The sequence below is a fragment of the Mustela lutreola genome, chromosome 9, assembly GCF_030435805.1.
Source record: "Mustela lutreola isolate mMusLut2 chromosome 9, mMusLut2.pri, whole genome shotgun sequence".
Taxonomy (NCBI): domain Eukaryota; kingdom Metazoa; phylum Chordata; class Mammalia; order Carnivora; family Mustelidae; genus Mustela; species Mustela lutreola.
The window spans coordinates 120,298,901-120,321,978 of NC_081298.1; the positions used below are offsets into that span (position 1 = coordinate 120,298,901).

Here is a 23,078-nt window from a genome sequence, read left to right on the forward strand (position 1 = left end):
AGGAAAATACTTTGACTTGAGTCCAAAGCCAAACTGTAAATGGTTCATTCTACCAAAAGAATTAATTTTTGTACAAAATATAAAGAATTTTACTCTATAAATAAAGACTGCTGTTTATTTACTTAAATTGTAATTCTAGTATCTGTTTTTCCTCCAGTTCTTCCTAAGCACAAAGCATAGTGAGAAATCTTATAACCTCAATGGCAGACTTAGAATAAACTCCTACTGTTAAGATAACTGGGAAAGATAGTATTGACTTCCCTTGTCTCAAAGTCCAGTATAACAAGTTTTAATATAGTTTACAAAACACTGCCATATTAACATGAGCACATTAATCTTTCATGTTTAGGCATTATCTTCTAAGAAATTAATGACAGGAAGCTCAATGTAGAATCTAAAAGGTCACAACCTAAGTTTAACAATTCAGAAACCCTCAGCAACTTCTACCTTTATTGAAAAATACCAGACCAATCCCTTTCACCTCCTACTGTATCATCATCTTATTTTATGAAGAGAAAAAAAAGCCCAGCTTAAGCTAAAAATAAAATAAAGTAAAAAGTAAGTCATAGAAAATAGTTCACTAGCACTAAGTTCAACTTCAGACTTTGGTCAGGGAAGTGAAATAACTTCTATACTGTATGAATTGTTATTCATACAGTAATATAATTCTGACTCAGTGTTTATGACAATATTAGCTTGACTTTTAATATTTGATATCTTTGTGATCTAAAAACTATCCCAATAAAAATAGTGAGCTACATTAGTGCAGACAGAATCATGATAAATTTAAAGATTACATTTTAAAAGTTGAACATGAAGCACAGACATTTAGTATAACCGACTGTTATTCAAGTATCAACAAGTTAATCCTTTTCTAAATGAAAATACAAAGTGAAATTTTATGAACTTTATTGAGAATGTTTTAACTTTGGATATTCCTAATTCTTGTCATCATGAATACTGCATCATCTTTCATTATCAGTATTTTATAATTGATGCTTTAATATTTGAGATCTTAAAAAGATATAACATATGACTGAAAATGGGCATGGTTCTGCTTAGTGTTTTTTGTTTTGTTTTGTTTTTCCCTATTTATTTCAACCCTCATTTCTGTTATCCAGGGAGTTCTAAGGTCATGATTAGAGGAGACATTTAAATTATAGCTACAAATAGCACATTACCTTAAACCATACATCTTCTATATGTAGGTAAATCTTTAACAGGAACAAGATTAAAATTAAGAAGAATGTATGTCTTCATTATAAAATTCTTATCTAGATGGGGCAAGTTTTTAATTTTAACGTATTCTCTCAAAACCAAAGATATTTTTCCTAAATGAAAAAAATCTTTGTTACTACTATGAAATTATTCTTTCCGTCCATGACATTTTACATAAAAGCACCAAAGAAAATTTCTGTAAACAAACTTTTAAACAGTAAACTAAGGGCAAATATCCATTTGCCTTTATTACAATATTTAAAAAGCCATGATATGAGTCTCTACCTCCTACAATGACAGTTTAATAATAAAACTCAGGCATACTTATACAAACGGAAACAATTACTGTACATTCTTGAGGAACAAGAGACAGATTAACAGACTAACTTTTTCGTTAACAAAGTGAGCACAAGAAACCTATAAAATGTATGCAATGTATAAAAATTCATTAATTTTTTTAAAGGTTCATTGAGGGGATTAATAATTATTAAGAATAAAAGATGGTAGATCCATTGGCTTATAATTATCCTGTAAACAGTAAGAAAGCAATAAGCAATAAATTAGAAATGTCTTAGCTCTCAGTTCTTCCCTTCTCTCACACAGGAACCACTTTTACAGCAGTTAAACTTGGCCTTCTTAAATATTAGAATAATTCTAGCAGAAAATAAACTCCATTAGGAACAAATTAACAGTCTACAATAGATTTCTGACAGATATATTAGAAAAAGATACCTTCAGGTCACACGAGGACTGATCTACATGTTGTAATGACAGAATGACTCAAACCTTCTAACCATCTCTTTTTCTATTTTACTAGATTTGCTTTGATGCTATCAACAAATTCTTTTCTAAATTGGTAACAAGGTAATAGAAACATGAAAAGTGAAACACAATGTTTAATGTGTAGATTTATGAAAAAGAAAAACCTTCAAAATACTTTTTCCTATTACTGTTACATAGGAAGAAGTTTCATTTGGCACAATGGACTTACAAAAGAAAAGAACAAAAAGAAACTTATAGAGTGTTTGGCATTCTAATCATCTGTAGTAAAGACAACAGTAGGAAAGGAAAATAGAAAAAATTACTATTTTAAGAAAAGACATCAGAAGACAAACAACCAAAGGCGCTTGTGTCTTCTACCATTCACTGTCTCTGGAATACTTTCATCTGCAACACAATATACAAATTATTATTTACATCATGATTATATTGGTAAAGAAGACCAGAATCAGTTTTTGTTGTGCTCTAACTTACAGCGCCCATTGGGATAACCATGAACAGGCCTTCGACAAAATACTCCATTTGTATATTTTATTTAAATTTTGTTTTATGGTGCATCTGTTGGAGTGCACAAGTAATTTTAAGACTCTGAAAAGTCCTGTAAACTTAGGCTCAATTTCTGTAGCTGATAACTATTCAATTAACATGGCATGTTTCTCTCTTCAAAAGCAAAGTGTTCTGCAGGCTTACAAAGGTCTTTCCTTAAACAGTGGTATCGCCAAAGTCCTTGTTCCAACGTATGTATGCTTCTAAGGTTTGAGGGCTCACGCTGCGTTTTATCTTTTTCAAGGATTCAGTGAAGTCAGATAATCGAATATTTCTCATCTAGATTTAAAAAAAACACATGACAGTACAAATGAAAATATATTCAGTAGTTAACCCAAAGATGGATTAAAGTAATGATGCTGCTTATTATTGTTATAAATACATATAAATGTATTCTTAGAAAATCATGCCAATCATCATATTTTACTTATTATTATATGTTAGGCAAGTTCGCTATATAAGAAATCTTATATGCTGTATTAATATACTTTTATTATATGTGTTTAAATTCTTAGGTATTAAAAATTTAAGTCCCAATATTTTCCCATTATAAAAACAGAAAACACTCATTATAGAAAATTTGACAAGTACAGACAAGCAGAAAAAAGAATCGCAATTACATCTTTCAGAATTCTCAAGTCTCACCAAGCATACTCTAGCTAAATTCATGCTGGGTTTATTAGAAAGGAAGATGGTTTACAAGAAGCACATGAGACTTTTAAGGAAATAATGCTTTTCACAACATACAGGATGCTTGTATCTGAAATTTTCTAATACTAATATTACTTATAATACATTTTGTATTAATTTGGCCTCATTTTCTGACCTTTTAAAAAGATTTTATATGAGAGACACAGAGAGAGAGAGAGCACACACAAGCCAGGAGAAAGGCAGGGGGAAAGGGAGAAGCAGACTCCCCGCTGAGCAGGGAGCTCCACGTGGGGCTCAATCCCAGAAGAGTGAGACCATGATCTGAGCCAAAGGCAGACACTTAACCGACTGAGCCACCCAGGTGCTCCTCATTTTCTGACCTTATTAATTGGCTATGAGAATGTAGAATAAAAAAATGCTGAGTCAACATCTATCTATAATTACCTGAATACCTTGAAAACTCAAAAGGAGCTTGGCACAAAATTAAACAGTTTTAAAACTGTCACTGATATATACATGTGCATTTTGCCCAAAAATAAGTTAAAGGATAATTTGAGATAAAACATCAACTGATATTCATATATATTCTTCTTTTTATTACTCTTATAAAACTGAATCTAATTATTTCACACCCTCTGATATCTAGATGAGCACAGATTGAGAAAATCACCCATACTTGTAAACTGTAGATTAATCTAAGTAAAAAAGGAAAAGGTCCCCTCCTGGGAGGCGCTGGCTGTCTCCAAAAAGGAAAAGGACATATTGTTACCACATAATCATATGAGCCCTACTCGTTTTTTTAACTAAAACACACACTGGCTCTTCCTAAAGCCCAAAGAGTAGAAGGATGATGAATGTAATCTACTATCTATGATATTCTTGAATAAAATGTATTTGTTGCAGAAATTAGTCTTAAGAGCTTTTGATGAAATTTCAATTGAACTGCATAGAATGGTGCACATAAATATATATGAAATTTATATATGATATTTTGAAGTTAGTAACAGATGAATATATACAACAGGAAAAGCAACTAGTAGCTAATTTGAGAAAGAGAAAAATAAATGGCAAAGATATCTTATCGAAACAAACTAATGAAATAACAAAGTCAAAGTTAAGGTGGATACAAACTATGCTTTATTTTTTATTTTATTTATTTTTAAGTAGGCTCTGTGACCAACATGGGGTTTGAACTCATGATCCTGAGATTAAGAGTCACATGCTCTACTCATTGAGTCAGTCAGGCACCCCAAACTGTGCTTTAAAAATAGAGTACATCGTACCCTGAATTTATAGCCAACAATTTTTAGCACTACCTTTTATTTATTTATTTTTTTAAAGATTTTATTTATTTATTTGTCCGAGAGAGAGAGAGCGAGAGCGAGCACAGGCAGACAGAGTGGAAGGCAGAGGCAAAGGGAGAAGCAGGCTCCACGCGGAGCAAGGAGCCCGATGTGGGACTCGATCCCAGGACGCTGGGATCATGACCTGAGCCGAAGGCAGCTGCTTAACCAACTGAGCCACCCAGGTGTCCCAGCACTACCTTTTAAAAACACAGAATTCCAATATAATTATTTGTTTTTATTCTCATAAAATATTTTTTATATTCTATAAAAGTCAAATGTGTGTATATATACCAGTGCCTGATAATACCCTTAATCATTACAGTTGTACTGAATAATAACTAAAAAAAATTCTAGTATAAGATTTTAGAAACCAAACTACTTGTATTTTCCTCTCCTCTCATAAATGTGACTGATAAAATAATTTATTTAATCTCCATAATAAAATGTCATTATTATTATTTATGTATTTTAAAGTTATTCTATGGATACTTACATAGTATCCACTATTTGCCAGACTGGTTTAAGCATTTTATAAATATTAACTTGTAAGTCCAAGACTAACAGCTAAAAGTACTACCAAATTATTAATACTTAAACTATTAGATTAGAGCACCTGGGTGGCTCAGATGGTTAAGCGTCTGCCTTCGGCTCAGGTCATGATCCCGGCATCCTGGGATTGAGCCCTACATTGAGCTCCCTGCTCCGTGGGGAGCCTGCCTCTCCTGCCTCTGCCTCTCTGTCTCTCATGAATAAATAAAATCTTTAGAAAAACCCATCAGGGGATGCCTGGGTGGCTCAGTTGGTTAAGCAGCTGCCTTCGGCTCAGGTCATGATCCCAGCGTCCTGGGATCGAGTCCCACATCGGGCTCCTTGATCAGCAGGGAGCCTGCTTCTCCCTCTGCCTCAGCCTGCCATTCTGTCTGCCTGTGCTCGCTCTCCCTCTCTCTCTCTGATAAATAAATAAAATCTTTAATAAAAAAAAAGAAAAACCCATCAGATTAAAAAAACTGGATAAAAGTATACAATAGAACCAAAACTTGTAACAATGTAACCTAATACATAATTAGTACAATGGTCACAATCGATACCAGTAATGTCATTTCTTGTAATTCATTCAACAGTTTTACTAAGTTTTTAGTGTTCCTCTCTAAAGTTTAGTCTAAAATAAGGTTCTTCCTTATATATTTTTTAAAAAGGTGGATTAAATTATATTTTAGGTGTGGGATTAAAATTCAGGTAGATGTTATGCTGAAATATTGAAATAAATGCACTCTATCCGAGTGAATTAATAATTTTTTAAAGATTTATTTATATATATACTTTTTTTTTTTAAAGATTTTATTTATTTGACAGAGATCACAAGTAGGCAGAGAGGCAGGCAGAGAGAGGTGAGGGGAAGCAGGCTCCCCGCTGAGTAGAGAGCCCGATATGGGCTTGATTCCAGGACCCTGAGATCATGACCTGAGCCAAAGGAAGAGGTTTAACCTACTGAGCCACCCAGGCACCCCGAATTAATAATATTTTAAAAATATGTGTATTTTGGGTGTTGAGTTTGCTAAGCTCTTTATAGATTCTGGACACTAGTCCTTTATCTGATATGTCGTTTGCAAATATCTTCTCCCATTCTGTCAGTTGTCTTTTGATTTTGTTAACTGTTTCCTTTGCTGTGCAAAAGCTTTTGATCTTGATGAAATCCCAGTAGTTCATTTTTTCCCTTGCTTCCCTTGCCTTTTGCGTTGTTGCTAGGAAGATGTTGCTGCGGCAGAGGTCGAAGAGGTTGCTGCCCGTGTTCTCCTCAAGGATTTTGATGGATTCCTTTCGTACATTGAGGTCCTTCATCCATTTTGAGTCTATTTTTGTGTGTGGTGTAAGGAAATGGTCCAATTTCATTTTTCTGCATGTGGCTGTCCAATTTTCCCAGCACCATTTATTGAAAAGGCTGCCTTTTTTCCATTGGACATTCTTTCCTGCTTTGTCGAAGATTAGTTGACCATAGATTTGAGGGTCTATTTCTGGGCTCTCTATTCTGTTCCATTGATCTATGTGTCTGTTTTTGTGCCAGTACCATGCTGTCTTGATGATGACAGCTTTGTAATAGAGCTTGAAGTCCGGAATTGTGATGCCACCAACGTTGGCTTTCTTTTTCAATATCCCTTTGGCTATTCGAGGTCTTTTCTGGTTCCATATAAATTTTAGAATTATTTGTTCCATTTCTTTGAAAAAGATGGATGGTACTTTGAGAGGAATTGCATTAAATGTGTAGATTGCTTTAGGTAGCATAGACATTTTCACAATATTTATTCTTCCAATCCAGGAGCATGGAACATTTTTCCATTTCTTTGTGTCTTCCTCAATTTCTTTCATGAGTACTTTATAGTTGTCTGAGTATAGATTCTGTGTCTCTTTGGTTAGGTTTATTCCTAGGTATCTTATGGTTTTGGATGCAATTGTAAATGGGATTGACTCCTTAATATCTCTTTCTTCTGTCTTGCTGTTGGTGTAGAGAAATGCAACTGATTTCTGTGCATTGATTTTATATCCTGACACTTTACTGAATTCCTGTATAAGTTCTAGCAGTTTTGGAGTGGAGTCTTTTGGGTTTTCCACATATAGTATCATATCATCTGCGAAGAGTGATAATTTGACTTCTTCTTTGCCGATTTGGATGCCTTTAATTTCCTTTTGTTGTCTGATTGCTGAGGCTAGGACCTCTAGTACAATGTTGAATAGCAGTGGTGATAATGGACATCCTTGCCGTGTTCCTGACCTTAGCGGAAAAGCTTTCAGTTTTTCTCCATTGAGAATGATATTTGCGGTGGGTTTTTCATAGATGGCTTTGATGATATTGAGGTATGTGCCCTCTATCCCTACACTTTGAAGAGTTTTGATCAGGAAGGGATGTTGTACTTTGTCAAATGCTTTTTCAGCATCTATTGAGAGTATCATATGGTTCTTGTTCTTACTTTTATTGATGTGTTGTATCACATTGACTGATTTGCGGATGTTGAACCAACCTTGCAGCCCTGGAATAAATCCCACTTGGTCGTGGTGAATAATCTTTTTAATGTACTGTTGAATCCTATTGGCTAGTATTTTGTTGAGTATTTTCGCATCTGTGTTCATCAAGGATATCGGTCTATAGCTCTCTTTTTTGGTGGACAAATAATCCAATCAAGAAATGGGCAGAAGACATGAACAGACATTTCTGCAAAGAAGACATCCAGATGGCGAACAGACACATGAAAAAGTGCTCCATATCACTCGGCATCAGGGAAATACAAATCAAAACCACAATGAGATATCACCTCACACCAGTCAGAATGGCTAAAATCAACAAGTCAGGAAATGACAGATGCTGGCGACGATGCGGAGAAAGGGGAACCCTCCTACACTGTTGGTGGGAATGCAAGCTGGTGCAGCCACTCTGGAAAACAGCATGGAGGTTCCTCAAAATGTTGAAAATAGAACTGCCCTATGACCCAGCAATTGCACTATTGGGTATTTACCCTAAAGATACAAATGTAGTGATCCAAAGGGACACATGCACCCGAATGTTTATAGCAGCAATGTCCACAATAGCCAAACTATGGAAAGAACCTAGATGTCCATCAACAGATGAATGGATCAAGAAGATGTGGTATATATACACAATGGAATACTATGCAGCCATCAAAAGAAATGAAATCTTGCCATTTGCAACAACATGGATGGAACTAGAGCGTATCATGCTTAGCGAAATAAGTCAAGCAGAGAAAGACAACTATCATATGATCTCCCTGATATGAGGAAGTGGTGATGCAACATGGAGGCTTAAGTGGGTAGAAGAATAAATGAAACAAGATGGGATTGGGAGGGAGACAAACCATAAGTGACTCTCACAAAACAAACTGAGGGTTGCCGGGGGGAGGGGGTTTGGGAGAAGGGGGTGGGATTATGGACATTGGGGAGGGTATGTGATTTGGTGAGTGCTGTGAAGTGTGTAAACCTGGTGATTCACAGACCTGTACCCCTGGGGATAAAAATATATGTTTATAAAAAATAAAAAATTTAAAAAAAAATGTGTATTTTTCAGGCTCTTGTCAATGGAGGAGGCTAATTTAACACCAGTACTAATAAAAAATAATGCAGTATAAATTTCTAATCCCAGAGTCTTAACATTATTCTCCATTAAATGAATGAGCGTTCTTGGGGTGCCCTGCTGGCTCAGTTGGTAGAGCATGCAACTCTTAAACTGAGGGTTATGAGTTCAAGCCCCATGTTAGGTATAGAGAATTTAAAATCTTAAAAATAAAATCTTTAAAAAAAAAATGAAGCAGGGTTCCTGTAGAGTTCCTGATTCCAGGTGTTGAGATTACCAGAATGCAAGAATGTGTCTCAAAGTTTGAAAGTAATGTTAAAAGGGCACACCTTAATGTGAAAAGCAGATTTCACTGGCCAAATGTAACCCTTTAAACATTAAAAAAAAATTATAATTGATTTACAGATATGTTGGGCATCTTCTGACATGTAATGATTCCCATCTCTTGTTATATATGCACTTCTGTAATTCCTTCCCCTTGAATGTGGACTGGACATTAAGAAGAGACTACTGAGGGGTGCCTGGGTGGCTCAGTGGTTTAGGCCTCTGCCTTCAGCTCAGGTCATGATCTCAGGGTCCTGGGATCGAGCCCCACATCGGGCTCTCTGCTCAGCGGGGAGCCTGCTTCCCCCTCTCTCTCTGCCTGCCTCTCTGCCTACTTGTGATCTCTCTATCAAATAAATAAATAAATATTAAAAAAAAAAAAAAAAAAGAAGAGACTACTGAAAAAGTGATGGGAGTTCACCTTCAGGATTATAAAGACTTTGACTTCCATCCTGCTGATGCTTTCTCTTCTTCCTGGCTTGCTTGCTTTGATGAAGAAAGTACTATGTTGGAGAAGCCTATGTGGAAAAAGAACTGAAGGAGGCCTTCAGCCAATGACTAAGAAAACAGGCTCTCACCTCAACAACCCACAAAGAAGTGAACCTGGCAAAGAACTATGTAGGTGAGTGTGGAAGCAGATCTGCTGCAGTTGAGTCTTGTAAGGACTACAGCCCCAACCAACATCTTGATTACAGCTCTTTAAGAAACCTTGGGCCAACACCTTGATTGCAGCCCTCTGACAGAGCTCAAAGCAGAGGACTCAGCTAAGCTCTGCCCATATTCCCAACCCCATAAAAATGTGACATAATAAATGTGGTCATTTTAAGCTAAGTTTTTGGGCAACTTGTTATATGGCTATTCATACCTATAGCAACAGAACTATCTTGTTTTAAAGTCATGAGTTACTAAAAAAAAGAAAACAAACTCACTTTCTTTCATCTTCAAATAAAACAGGAACTATATATAGGCTGATATTGTCCAGTGAAGAAAAATGTTGCTGGGGCACCTGGGTTGGCTCATTAGGTTAAGCATCCACCTTGGTTTCAGCTCAGGTCATGATCTCATGGGTCATGAGATTAAGTCCCACCTGAGGCTCCGTGCTCAGCAGGGAGTCTGCTTGAAGATCCTCTCCCTCCACTCCTCCCCCAACTTGCTTGCTCTCCTTCTTTATAATAAATAAATGTCTTTCAAAAATAAAGAAAAATGTTGCTCAAATTTGATTGTGTATATATTCTCAGGATGGGCAAAATATACACAAAGGTTAACAGTCACTATCAGTAGAAAACTGGTCTCTTATCTCATGCAATAATGGATAGCCTTGTAAGAGTTCCCATTCTCTAAGCAGCCACCTACTTATTTCAAGTAATAAGGCTGCCAGTTATTATAAGATAGTAATCAAAGTGCATCAAAGCATTCCATTTATAGATACAAGTGGACTTCCCAATGGACTTCCACAAGAAATGCTATGGCCTTAGAGCTTGAGACAGATAGAATACTTGCAGATGAAGAGATGAGTGGATTTTGGCTATGAAGACATTTGAGAATTTATAGATTGGTTCTTACTCAAACTTATTTGCCAGTTGGTGGTTTTAGCTCATTACTGCCTTAATTAGTCCCTTTATTCCACACGGTCATTCCAAGGGACAAATACAGAGCCCTAAATTGTCACATAATTGGCTGAATTAATAACAGACTGAATCTAGGGGGCCAGAGTATACAAGGGATCAAGATTATCTATCCTGGATCCAATGCAGGGGAACAGTGTGTGGAGAAGAAATAATTCATGCATGATGCTTACTTTTTGGGTAAAAAGATACTATCAGGTTTATGCTTTAAGAACATTAAAAAATGTATTTATGGGATATTATTAATAAATTATACTTAAACTATTTTTAAAAACCCACAAGACACAAACTGGGAACATAAACTGTACTGTACTTACATGTAAAGAAAGAATTTTAAAAATGTGGAATTAAAATTACAAGTCAGATAAAAGGGACTTGAAACTTATATTTTAAATGTGCATTTTTAAAAAATATATATATATATATATATTTTTAGATTTTATTTATTTATCAGAGAGAGAGGGCCAGAGAGCAAGCACAGGCAGACAGAATGGCAGGCAGAGGCAGAGGGAGAAGCAGGCTCCCTCCCGAGCAAGGAGCCCGATGCGGGACTCGATCCCAGGACGCTGGGATCATGACCTGAGCCGAAGGCAGCCGCCTAACCAACTGAGCCACCCAGGCGTCCCTTAAATGTGCATTGTTAAGGAAATAGCAGCAAAATGCCAGAGAGAAAGCGTGTAGCATTCTCCATTCCTAGTCTTCATTCATATCAAACACACTCTAGGTAAACTAGACTTTCTAAAATGGAATGGTAGGGGCGCCTGGGTGGCTCAGTCATTAAGCAATGGCCTTCAGCTCAAGTCATGATCTCAGGGTCCTGGGATTGAGCCCCACATTGGGTTCCCTGCTCAGCAGGAAGCTTGCTTCTCCCTCTCCTACTCCCCCTGCTTGTGTTCCCTCTCTCAGTGTCTCTGACAAGTAAATAAAATCTTAAAAGTAAAAAAAAAGAAAATTAAAAAAAAATGGAATGATGGTTGCAGTAAGTGTGAGGGTATTCTTAGTAATGCAGCTGATTAACTACCACACGCAAAATACCGCAAAACAACTAAGTTTACATAGAAGCTTAAAGAAAAAAGACAGTCAAAAAAATGTACTCAAATACATTTATTCTCTATGTTAAGAGTTCACTGTCTCCTCAATAGCTGTACAAACTTGGGCAGTAAAAATATCTGACTTATAAATTATAAATATAATACTGATTTTAAATATTTGCTTACATAGTTATTACAATAATTCTGCATGTCCAACTTTATATTTTGCAGGCAATCTTTTTCGAAAGAAATGCGCTAGCATTTTCCTAAGAGGGCCTACCATATTAAAATGTAATGAATTACATTACAATGGTATTGCTTTTATAAGGACAAAAACAAATGCTGAAAATCTTACAAAATAGAATATTAAGGGATTAACTTATTACAAAGAACAAAATTCTTAAGTTTTCTATAATTTTTTTCTGTTTAATATTACCAAAAAACACCATTAAGAGATTGTAATTTGAGGGCGCCTGGGTGGCTCAGTGGGTTAAGCCGCTGCCTTCGGCTCAGGTCATGATCTCGGGTCCTGGGATCGAGTCCCGCATCGGGCTCTCTACTCAGCAGGGAGCCTGCTTCCTTCTCTCTCTCTTTCTGCCTGTCTCTATGCCTACTTGTGATCTCTCTCTGTCAAATAAATAAATAAAATCTTTAAAAAAAAAAACAAAGAGATTGTAATTTGATACACCCTTATATTTTGAAATAAAGCAAAGTTAACTTTTTCTAGCTTCTAATTAACTACGAAAATCCAGACAAAAGATAGGTCTTACAATATAGAGAACTAGAGCAAAGAAAAGATAACTAGAAAGTAATATACCTCACTGGCAGACATATTCTTCACTTGTTCGGGTTTCAGTTCTGTAAAATACAAGACAACCATTTAAAAAAAAAAGATTTCTAAGTTTAAATTGCTGAAGAGCAAAAACGAGTACAATGATCTAATAGTACATGTTCAATATAACTTATTTCTATTAAAAGGAAAATACACATTAATATTAAGAGCACAATTTATAAATGCTTAGGATAAGTCTTTAGGAGTAAGTGGGAGGCATTCACTTTCTCTGCATTATTGCCTAAGAACAATAAATTTCACAACTTTGAAGTTAAAAGAATGTAGTTTTTTTTTCACAAAGGCTTTATTCTTTTTAAACCCAATAACTTTTATCTGCTTCAGAATAGCTAAAATTTTCTGAAAAAATACAAATGGTTTATGTATTATGTATTTGTTGAGTCCACTCGTGACATGTACCAGGCAGCAGGAGTTTGACTAGAATGCTTTTTGCCCAGAACTTCAAAATATATTGTCAAGGTTACACTTATTATTCTGCAAAGCAGCAATTCTGAGTCAATACACTGTTTCACTGCAGATGTGTTCCAGAAGTTGTCCATTCCATGTTCTATTTTATCGTCATAGCCAACAATCTGAGTGCATACCTGAGAGCATCACCCACCCACTGCCCATGCTGGCTGTGGAAAAGCAGTTGAGAATACCTAGTCTAAAGTGGTATCATAGTGGTATTTCAGAAACAGCAAATAACCCTGCATCAAAACAAAGCAATTTCGCAAAAGATAACATATAACAATACAAATAAAAGCTTCTCTTAGATACTTTAATTTCAAGTGATATCTGAATATTGACGTGAAAAGTGCCAAAAACAGATAAGAACATTTCCCCTTTATTTTTCTTTTTTGCTTGCATAAAAATGTTTTCTTTTCCTTTGTGTTTTCTGCTGGTTTCCTACCACCAAGAAGTGAAACATAGGGTAGATGGTGATTTATTGTGAACATCATTTAATGTACAGAATTGTCTACTCATTATGTTGTACATTTGAAATGAATATAACTTTGTATGTTAACTGTACTTTAATAATAATTTTTTTTAATTAAAAAAAAAAACACCCTGAAATCTGTTTTTTTTTTTTTTTTTTTTTAAAGATTTTATTCATTTATTTAACAGACAGAGATCACAAGTAGGCAGAGAGGCAGGCAGAGAGAGAGGAGGAAGCAGGCTCCCTGCTGAGCAGAGAGCCCGATGCGGGACTCGATCCCAGGTCCCTGGGATCATGACCTGAGCCGAAGGCAGCGGCTTAACCCACTGAGCCACCCAGGCGCCCCTGAAATCTGTTGTTTGAAACAGAGGTCATGGTCTACACACCCACTGACTGTCTTTATATGGTCTGTGAGCTAAGAATGGTTTCACATTTTTGTTTTTGTGAGAACAAACAGAAATCAAAAGAACATGCAATGGAGAACATATGTGGCCCCATGAGAAGTCTAGAAACCACTTTGTATCAAGTTTTATAGCAGCTTAAATGATTTTTTACTAAAACTAAAACAGAAACAAAACCTCTCAATAAGGACTTCTTAAACTTCTAAAGTAGTCTAACGAATAGGTCTAAATGTTTCAAAGTCTACACACATACCTCGGATAGGACCCAGCGCTGCATCTTTTGCCAAAGCTGTTAGATCACTTCCCGAATATCCATCAGTCATTCTAAGAATGGGAAGGAAGAAAGGGCAAATTATTTTTATCTTTACAGATTTAAAATTTCCATGTAAAAAGAAGGTAACATCTAGTTTGCCTCTGTTATCAAGCAGAAAGCTATGCAATTTGAAATGTAGGACAAACAGGGTGAAGGAAGGAACTGGGGTAGAAGACATTGGCAAAAAGAGGCACATCTGAATGGGACGCCCACAGCAAAGTCCTGGGCAGCCAGATTATCAAAAGGAACTATAAACTAGAGGCAAAGGGGAGAAAAATAAGACAGGAAAAGAAAGCATTTACTTAATCATGTACTATGTTATATAACTACAGAGATCAAGTATTAGCTGAATTCTTCATTGGAAAGACAAAGAAGAACCTCAATGTTTCTAAGTATTGAATTCATTCTTTTTTCATAGGTATCTTGGAATTCAAAATAGTATTTAAATTACCTTATAAGATTTCTAATGACTAGGGGTGCCTGGGTGGCTCGGTGGGTTAAAGCCTCTGCCTTCGGCTCAGATCATGATCCCAGGGTCCTGGGATCGAGCCCCGCATTGGGCTCTCTGCTCAGCGGGGAGCCTGCTTCCCCCTCTCTCTCTGCCTATCTGCCTACTTGTGATTTCTCTCTCTGTGTGTCAAATAAATAAATTAATTAAATTAAATCTTAAAAAAAAATTCTCATGACTAAAATTCAATAAAAACCACCTTCTATATTTAGTTTCTACTTAAGTATACCACTCATAAAAAAGGCTGAAGATGCAAAAGTTAAAAAAAAATTATGTGTAACATTAGGAGAAGTTTATATGAAAATACTTGTGTTGGTATGGGCAGAGATTTTTAAATTTTTACAAAATTATTATTATTTTTTAAAAGATTTTATTTATTTATTTGACAGAGAGAGATGATAAGTAGGCAGAAAGGTATGTGTGGGGGGGAAGCAGCCCCCCTGCTGAGCAGAGAGCCAGATGTGGGGCTTGATCCCAGGACCCTGAGATCATGACCTGAGCCCAAGGCAGAGACTCAACCCATTGAGCCACCCAGGCGCCCCAAATTTTTATAAAATTAAAAAAATATATATTTCATTTACTTATTTGACAGAGAGAGAGAGAGATCACAAACAGGCAGAGAGGCAGTCAGAGAGAGAGGGGGAAGCAGGCTCCCCACTGAGCAGAGAGCCCAATGCGGGGCTCAATCCCAGGACCCCGAGATCATGACCTGAGCCGAAGGCAGAGGCCAAACCCACTGAGCCACCCAGGTGCCCCTATAAAATTATTTTAATACCACTTATAATAAGTGGTTTTTTAAAAAGATTTATTTATTTATTTGTCAGAGAGAGAGAGAGTGTGCACAAGCAGGGAGAGCGGAAGGCATAGGAAGAAGCAGGCTTCATGCTGAGCAAGGTGCCCAATGCAGGACTGGATCCCAGTCCTAGCATCCCCCTGGCATCATGACCTGTACCAAAGGCAGACCGAAGGCTTAACTGACTGAGCCACCCAGGTGTCCCTTTAAGTTTTAATAAATTTATATAAAGAATATAGTATCATCATCAGATATGTAGGTTAGGTCTTGTAGAGTTACCTAGAAATTTAAATTTAATATATATATAAGAATAAGAGATAAGAAAAAAGGTGAAATAAAGGATGAGATGAAGTTCTCTGAAGGATAAAATACTCATTTCATACCTGAGCTTTCCTTAAACAAAAAAGAATTCCTAAAAAAAAAAAAAAAAAGAAGAGAAAAAAGCTTTAAGAATAGACCAAATCAAATTACTCACCTAGCAAGTTGAGCTAGTTCTTTTTGGGTCAATGGGCTTCCTTGTTTACATAACAGATTTTTAAGTAAAAGTAGTCGTGTCTGAAAAAAAAAGTTAAAGAATTATCAGTCCCAAGAATTGGCTTCATAAAATACCCAAAAATTAGGTTCAAATCCTGACCCTCACTTATGAACTGAATGATCAAAAACAAATCACTCTTAGAACCTCTCTCATGTCTATTCAGTGGAGTTAAAACTACCATTTTTGGGGGTGCCTCAGTGGCTCAGTCAGTTAAGGATCTGACTTTGGCTCAGGTCATGATCTTAGGGGCCTGGGATCCTGCCCTGTATCAGGCTCTCTGCTTAGTGGGGAGTCTGCTTCTATCTCTCCCTGTGCAACCCCCACTCCTACTTTCTCTATCTCTCAAATAAATAAAATCTTTAAAGAAAAATAAACTACCATTTTTTGAGAGTTCTTGAGAGACTTAAAGATAATCCAAATAAAACACTAAAGAAGTAGCTGCTACTATTATCAAGGATGTTAAGGGTCTGAGCTAGAGAACCACAATTTTTAATTTAATACTGTTATTGTTTCTAAAGAGTCATTTATTTTAAAGAGAGAGAGCGTGCAGGAATGCAGTGGGGAGGGGCTGAGGGAGAAGGAGACAGAGGGAATCTTAAGCAGACTCTGTGGCTGAGTGGGGTTTGATCTCATAATTGAAGTGGAAACCAAGAGTTGGATCCCTAACTCACTGAGCCACACAGGTGCTTCAACAATCACAATTTTTTAAAAACACTTTTATAGAGGTATGAATTCATAGGACATTAATCTCCCCATTTTAAATATATAATTCAATTCAATCAATTTAATAAATAAACAGTTGTGTAACCACCACCGTAATCTACTTTTAGAACATTGCTATCACCGCAAATCAGTTCACTTATGCCTGTTTGCAGTTAATCCCCACTTCCACCCCTAGCCTTTGCAAACCATTATTTCCTTTGGTTTCTAGAAATATTCCTTTTCTGGACATTTCATACAAATGGAATTATATGATAGGTTATCTTTTACATGTGGTTTGTCTTTCACTTAGTATCTTTTGGGGGTTTTTCTGTATTATAGCATGTATAAATATCTCAATCCTTTTATTGCTAAACACTATTCCATGGTTGGTGAACATCTTAGATTCCTTACAGTTCTTGGCTATTATTTATAAATATAATACTTCTTATACACATCTTTGTGCAGACATATGTTTTCATCTATTGTGAGCAGATTCTTAGAAAAGGAATTATTGGGTCTTAAGTTTACATTTGTCTTTTTAAGAAATTGCCAAACTGGTTTTCAATGTGTCTACATTAATGATTGGAAGATCAATATTGTCAAGGTGGTAGGTCTTGTTTCTGTTTAAAAAAAAAAATGCAGATACATACCTCCTCATTTGGCAAAGACACATATACCCGTTTGATGAAACGCCTAAAAAAAAGGATTCATTCAATTTCAGAAACATGGTTTTGAAAGTAAAAGTAACTCAGTTCAAGTAGCAGATGACAAGAAAAAAGCTTCAAGTATATTTGAATGCATTTTAGTAGTCATCAGTACGAAGTTATTTTTAGTCAGTTATTTTTTTAAAGATTTTAATTTCTACACTCAACATGGGGCTTGAACTTACAACCCCCAAGATGAGGAATCTTACGTTCTACTGACTAAACCAGCCAGGCATCCCTTGAGCTACTCTTTTAAAACTCTCCAGATAATGTTTTAAAAAATCTTAATTCAGTATTGTCAGAATTAAAGTAACCATTTATGTATGTGTATCTTTTTGTTTGTTTGTTTTTTTAAAGAAAGAGAGAGAGAGTGTGAGTGAGCACAAGTAGGGGACAGGCAGAGGGAGAGAGGGAGAAAGAGAGAATCCCTAGCAGGCTCCACACTGAGCCTGATATGGGGCTTAATCTCATGACCCTGAGACCATGACCTGAGCTGAAATCAAGAGATTGACTCTCAAATGACTGAGCCACCCAGGCATCCCTGTATGTGTATGCTTTCAATAGCAATAATGTTTCAAAACAAACAAAATATCTGTTATAAGCAGAATAAAGAAATCTCTGCTACCTTCTTGAAACTGAAAACAACTAAAACCAAGGACCACAGGAGCAGAGATGTAAATTTTACCATCAACAAACTTAGGTAACATATACACAACTAAAGTGTATGAAGAAGGGGTTTCCTAGGGCAATGAAAATCATACTGAGGAAGGAGGATACACACAGGATCTGTTGCTGCAGATTCCAGATATGGCTATCAGAGCACAGAGTATTCCAAAGGAAATAGAGTATACTCTTGAAGAGTAATAAAGCCAACCTCCCATATTTAAACAAGCATGTGAAGAATGGCTCTGCAAATCATGTGATACCTAGTGAGGAGCAGGGGAATGGCAATGAAGGTGATGGCAAAAAAGAAATTCAAAGACACATCATCTTTGTAAGAAGACATCAGTCAGTCTGGGAAGATCTTAAGTTGTCTTGTGCTGACTAATCTTTATCAGGTAGGGTTTGACTGTGACTTAGGGAGACTACCTGTTAGTCCAGACTATTCATACGACAACTCAAGATACTTGCTCAGTATCTTATTTTTCTAGCTCTTTTCCTTATAGTATTACTCCAAAACTAGGCTTTCCAAGAAAATTCCCCTTTATTCAAATAAAAATAGTAAGCAAAATAGGCAAAAGCACACAGCTAATCTCTTTAAAGTGCCAAAGAAGAGGGGGGGAAATGACACATAGAGAAATACACAAGAACAAATTAAATTTGTGATCAAATATCTTTTCATGAAATAAAATAATTCAATGGAAAAAAATCTAATAAAATAAAAATTCAGTGAGATATAAGGGCTCAAGGCAATGACTTACAAAAGCTCAAGGAAATAAGACAAAAGAAGATGAAAAAAATGGGATTGCAGAGATCAGGAAAGCAATGAAAATGAAGAAGACAACCACTACAGACACAGAGGTTACAAAAGTAGTAGCACAAACAAGATTAGACACAAACCCAGTGAGCAATAAGGACAACAAACAAGAAAACAAACAAAACAAAACAAAAAAAGAACTAAGAGTTAAAAAGGATTAAAAAAAAAATTAAAGATATGGAAGACAAAAAGATGCAGCATAATACAAAAACTGTGTGTGAAAGAAAAAAACCAGAAGAATGAATTAGGAAAAAATAATTAAAGACAGTATTCAAAATAACTTTCCCAAAGCAACAGCAATTTAAGCAAACACCAAATCCCAGAAAAAATAAAGACAGATCAACATATGTTTCACATAACTAGATTTCAATGGTTAGAAACTATATCCAGTAAAAAGAAAGAAATCAAGTCAATCCATAAATGTGAATAAAAGCAGGCTGGCTTTGGGCGCCTGGGTGGCGTCTGCCTTCGGCTCAGGTCAGATCCCAGGGTCCCAGGGGCTCCCTGCTTGGCAGGAAGCCTGTTTCTCCCTCTTACACTCCCCCCGCTTGTGTTCCCTCTCTCGCTGTGTCTCCCTGTCAAATAAATAAAATCTTAAAAAAAAAAAAAAAGGCAGGCTGACTTCAGACTTTTACTCTGCAACATTAAATCCTAGAAACAATGGGACAATGTAATCAATTCCTCAGGAACAGAAAGGGAGCCCCAAGAATTTTACACTGACTCAAACCGTCCTCCCAGTAGGAAGGGAATAAATTTGTTCAATCACACAAGAACACAGAACAGTTCCCAAGAATCCTGCTTTTATCATCTTCTCATGAAGCCCAGTAAAAGGGAATAAGAATCAATTCTAGAGTTTTAAGATAATTTAATCCTAATCAGAAGAATTAAGAATGGCTGCCTGAAACCAGAGTGTGAACTAGTTTTCGTGGGATCATGGTAGTTCTGTCTTCAAAACCTTTAGTAGTCAGTAAAAGCCAAAGGATGGATACTAGAAGGAAAATAATGAATTTTGTCTTCAAATTAGAAGTGAAGGAAATAAGACATATGTGAGAGGAACACAGAAATAAATACACCTATAACTGATGTGTGCTTCTACATCATCTCCCTACCTGAGAACAGCCTCATCCAGCTCTTGTGGCCTGTTAGTTGCACCCATTACAAGCACTCTGTCATCTCCAGCAGATTGTACCTATAAACCAAAAAAATTTTTCAGTACTTTTAGATAGAGTAATAACAAAAACATGATAAAGGTATCTGTATTTCTAATTTAGGTCATTTAACTGTACAATAAAATACTACCACCTTAAAAATACCATAATCAGTACTTACACCATCAAATTCTATTAGAAATTCAGTTTTTAGACGTCTACTAGCATCATGTTCTCCTTCTCTTCTTTCACACAGAAGGCTATCAACTTCATCTAATGGAAATACAAGGATAAGATTTTAATTAAAAGCCAAGCTATATGAGTCATATGAGATTAATCTTGTTTACTACTTAAGTTATTAATATCCTGGGTCCTACTCAATTCATTAGTGTTTAACTGCACTTCTTTAAAACTTTTTCCTTCTGAATAATCTTTCCTATCATCTCTTTCAAATTTGGAAAGGGGAATTTCATAAATACTCAACTTAGTTATAAAACATGTTCTTACCTATAAAAATTATGGAAGGCTGAAGTTCTCGAGCCACAGCAAAAAGAGCTCTCACCAATTTCTCTCCTTCTCCCACCTGAAACAAGGCATTATACACTGTAATACATATAAAATGCAACATTATTCCAGCTGCTTAAATGAAGAAATGGGCAGAGGACATGAACAGACATTTCTGCAAAGAAGACATCCAGATGGCGAACAGACACATGAAAAAGTGCTCCATATCACTCGGCATCAGGGAAATACAAATCAAAACCACAATGAGATATCACCTCACACCAGTCAGAATGGCTAAAATCAACAAGTCAGGAAATGACAGATGCTGGCGAGGATGCGGAGAAAGGGGAACCCTCCTACACTGTTGGTGGGAATGCAAGCTGGTGCAACCACTCTGGAAAACAGCATGGAGGTTCCTCAAAATGTTGAAAATAGAACTGCCCTATGACCCAGCAATTGCACTATTGGGTATTTACCCTAAAGATACAAATGTAGTGATCCAAAGGGGCACATGCACCCGAATGTTTATAGCAGCAATGTCCACAATTGCCAAACTATGGAAAGAACCTAGATATCCATCAACAGATGAATGGATCAAGAAGATGTGGTATATATACACAATGGAATACTATACAGCTATCAAAAGAAATGAAATCTTGCCATTTGCAACAACATGGATGGAACTAGAGCGTATCATGCTTAGCGAAATAAGTCAAGCAGAGAAAGACAACTATCATATGATCTCCCTGATATGAGGAAGTGGTGATGCAACATGGAGGCTTAAGTGGGTAGAAGAAGAATAAATGAAACAAGAGGGGATTGGGAGGGAGACAAACCATAAGTGACTCTTAATCTCACAAAACAAACTGAGGGTTGCCGGGGGGAGGGGGTTTGGGAGAAGGGGGTGGGATTATGGACATTGGGGAGGGTATGTGATTTGGTGAGTGCTGTGAAGTGTGTAAACCTGGTGATTCACAGACCTGTACCCCTGGGGATAAAAATATATGTTTATAAAAAATAAAAAATTAAAAAAAAAATTTGTTTTTTTCTATAACATTTTGTTATTACTGCTGTCATTCTTAGGTTTTGCCTTTATAGTCTTTTTGTTTTGTTTTGTTGTTTTATGCTTTGGTGTTTTTGTTGTTTTGTTTTTCTTTTGAATTAATACAATTAAACGTTTATATTTCCTTAAAAAAAAAAAATTTCATGATCGAAAATCTAGAATGTAGGAATTTAATTTCCTTTCTTTGCAATTATCAAAGATTTGGTTTAAGGAATTCATGGGGCGCGGGGATACTGAATTGCCTTTTATAATAAAAAAACAGACTATTATTTAATACAATCTGATAAGTACTCACTATTATTATTATTATTACTATTTTTGGTGCTGAAACCTGGATCTGGCCTAGTAAGTACTTTAAAAAATGAAATACATTTCTGTTCTGCTTGACCCTGCATTCCTAAGACTTGAGAATGAAATAGCTATTACGAGTATAACTAGTGAGAAGACAGACTATTAAGGTAGAGAAAGAGATACTGTAGAGATTTCTTAAGCCCTCAGTTGTAGGGTATATTTACAGAACCAGATAAGCTGGAAAGTGCTCTCCTAAACTAAACTTACTTAAATTCATTCTCACCATATCATTGTTGATAGGCATATAAATATTTCTAGGTAGCTCAAGAGGTCTAAGAACACCCCTTGAAATATCCAGGGGCTGAGACATTACTTAAAACCATTCTATACACTAAAAGCATCTAATGAAAGCGTCATGAGGTTTGGAGTCATCTACTGTAAAAACTCCTCTACCCTATAGATGGCACCTATTTTTTTATATTGAAAATTTCTTTAAAGAGAAAAAAATGAATGGCCTCAGATTTAGAATCATCAAAACAAATATTCACAGAGCTAGAAGGAACTGCAGTAGATTGCCTTGTGCAACATCAACACTTCACAAATGAAGTGAGACCAAAAAGTTGTATCTTCTTAAGGCCAGCTCAGTACCCAAAAGTTAGGCTGGAATTCCTCTCTCCTAACTTCCAAGACAGTGTTTTCCAGTGTATAATGTTGGGTGTACCTATTTTAATAACAATTTTACTTATAAAACCTCAAACAGAAAGTAAAATTTAACTAAGAAAAGAGGTATCATTTTATAGTTACTTTTAATTACTTTGCAAAAATGAGAACCCTACCAATACCTGATCTTGGACTTCTAGTCTACAAAACTGTAAGACAATAAATTTCTGTTGTTTAAGCCAGCCAGTTTATGGTACTCTGTTACACAGCCCCAGCAAACTAAAACAGCATTTTACAGCACACTTGTATCTTTAAAACAGGTTAAGTTTCTAGTTGGAAGAGTGACTGATTTTCATCATCTCTAAATATAGATATAAAACCCAAAAATATCATTGTGTAATGTTATTAGCATTTATACTTAGTAACATTTAGACAGTAGCATAAAACATGACAGTATTAGAAAAAACACTCACATATTTTGAAGTTAAACTTGCAGCACTTATATTAAAGAAGGTTGCATTAGATTCTGCAGCTACTGCTTTAGCCTTAAAAATGACAAGGACAAATATTTACATTAGTTTCAATGTCTTCCTTTAAAAAGATAACCACAT

General features: G+C 35.9%; 1 protein-coding gene across 4 annotated transcripts in view; it reads right to left on the bottom strand.

The window, feature by feature from the left end:
• Positions 1–1,426: 1,426 nt before the first annotated feature.
• Positions 1,427–23,078, bottom strand: part of SPAST (spastin) — a 66,923-nt gene continuing 45,271 nt past the window's right edge. For all 4 annotated transcript variants that reach the window (XM_059188683.1, XM_059188681.1, XM_059188682.1 and 1 more), the window contains 9 exons: positions 22,941–23,012; positions 20,457–20,532; positions 20,131–20,222; positions 19,911–19,990; positions 17,271–17,313; positions 15,859–15,938; positions 14,023–14,093; positions 12,417–12,457; positions 1,427–2,823 (listed from right to left, as the gene is read on the bottom strand). In XM_059188683.1, the coding sequence (XP_059044666.1) occupies positions 2,701–2,823; positions 12,417–12,457; positions 14,023–14,093; positions 15,859–15,938; positions 17,271–17,313; positions 19,911–19,990; positions 20,131–20,222; positions 20,457–20,532; positions 22,941–23,012 (678 nt within the window). In that variant the 3' untranslated portion in view covers positions 1,427–2,700. The remainder of the gene's footprint in view (positions 2,824–12,416; positions 12,458–14,022; positions 14,094–15,858; positions 15,939–17,270; positions 17,314–19,910; positions 19,991–20,130; positions 20,223–20,456; positions 20,533–22,940; positions 23,013–23,078) is intronic.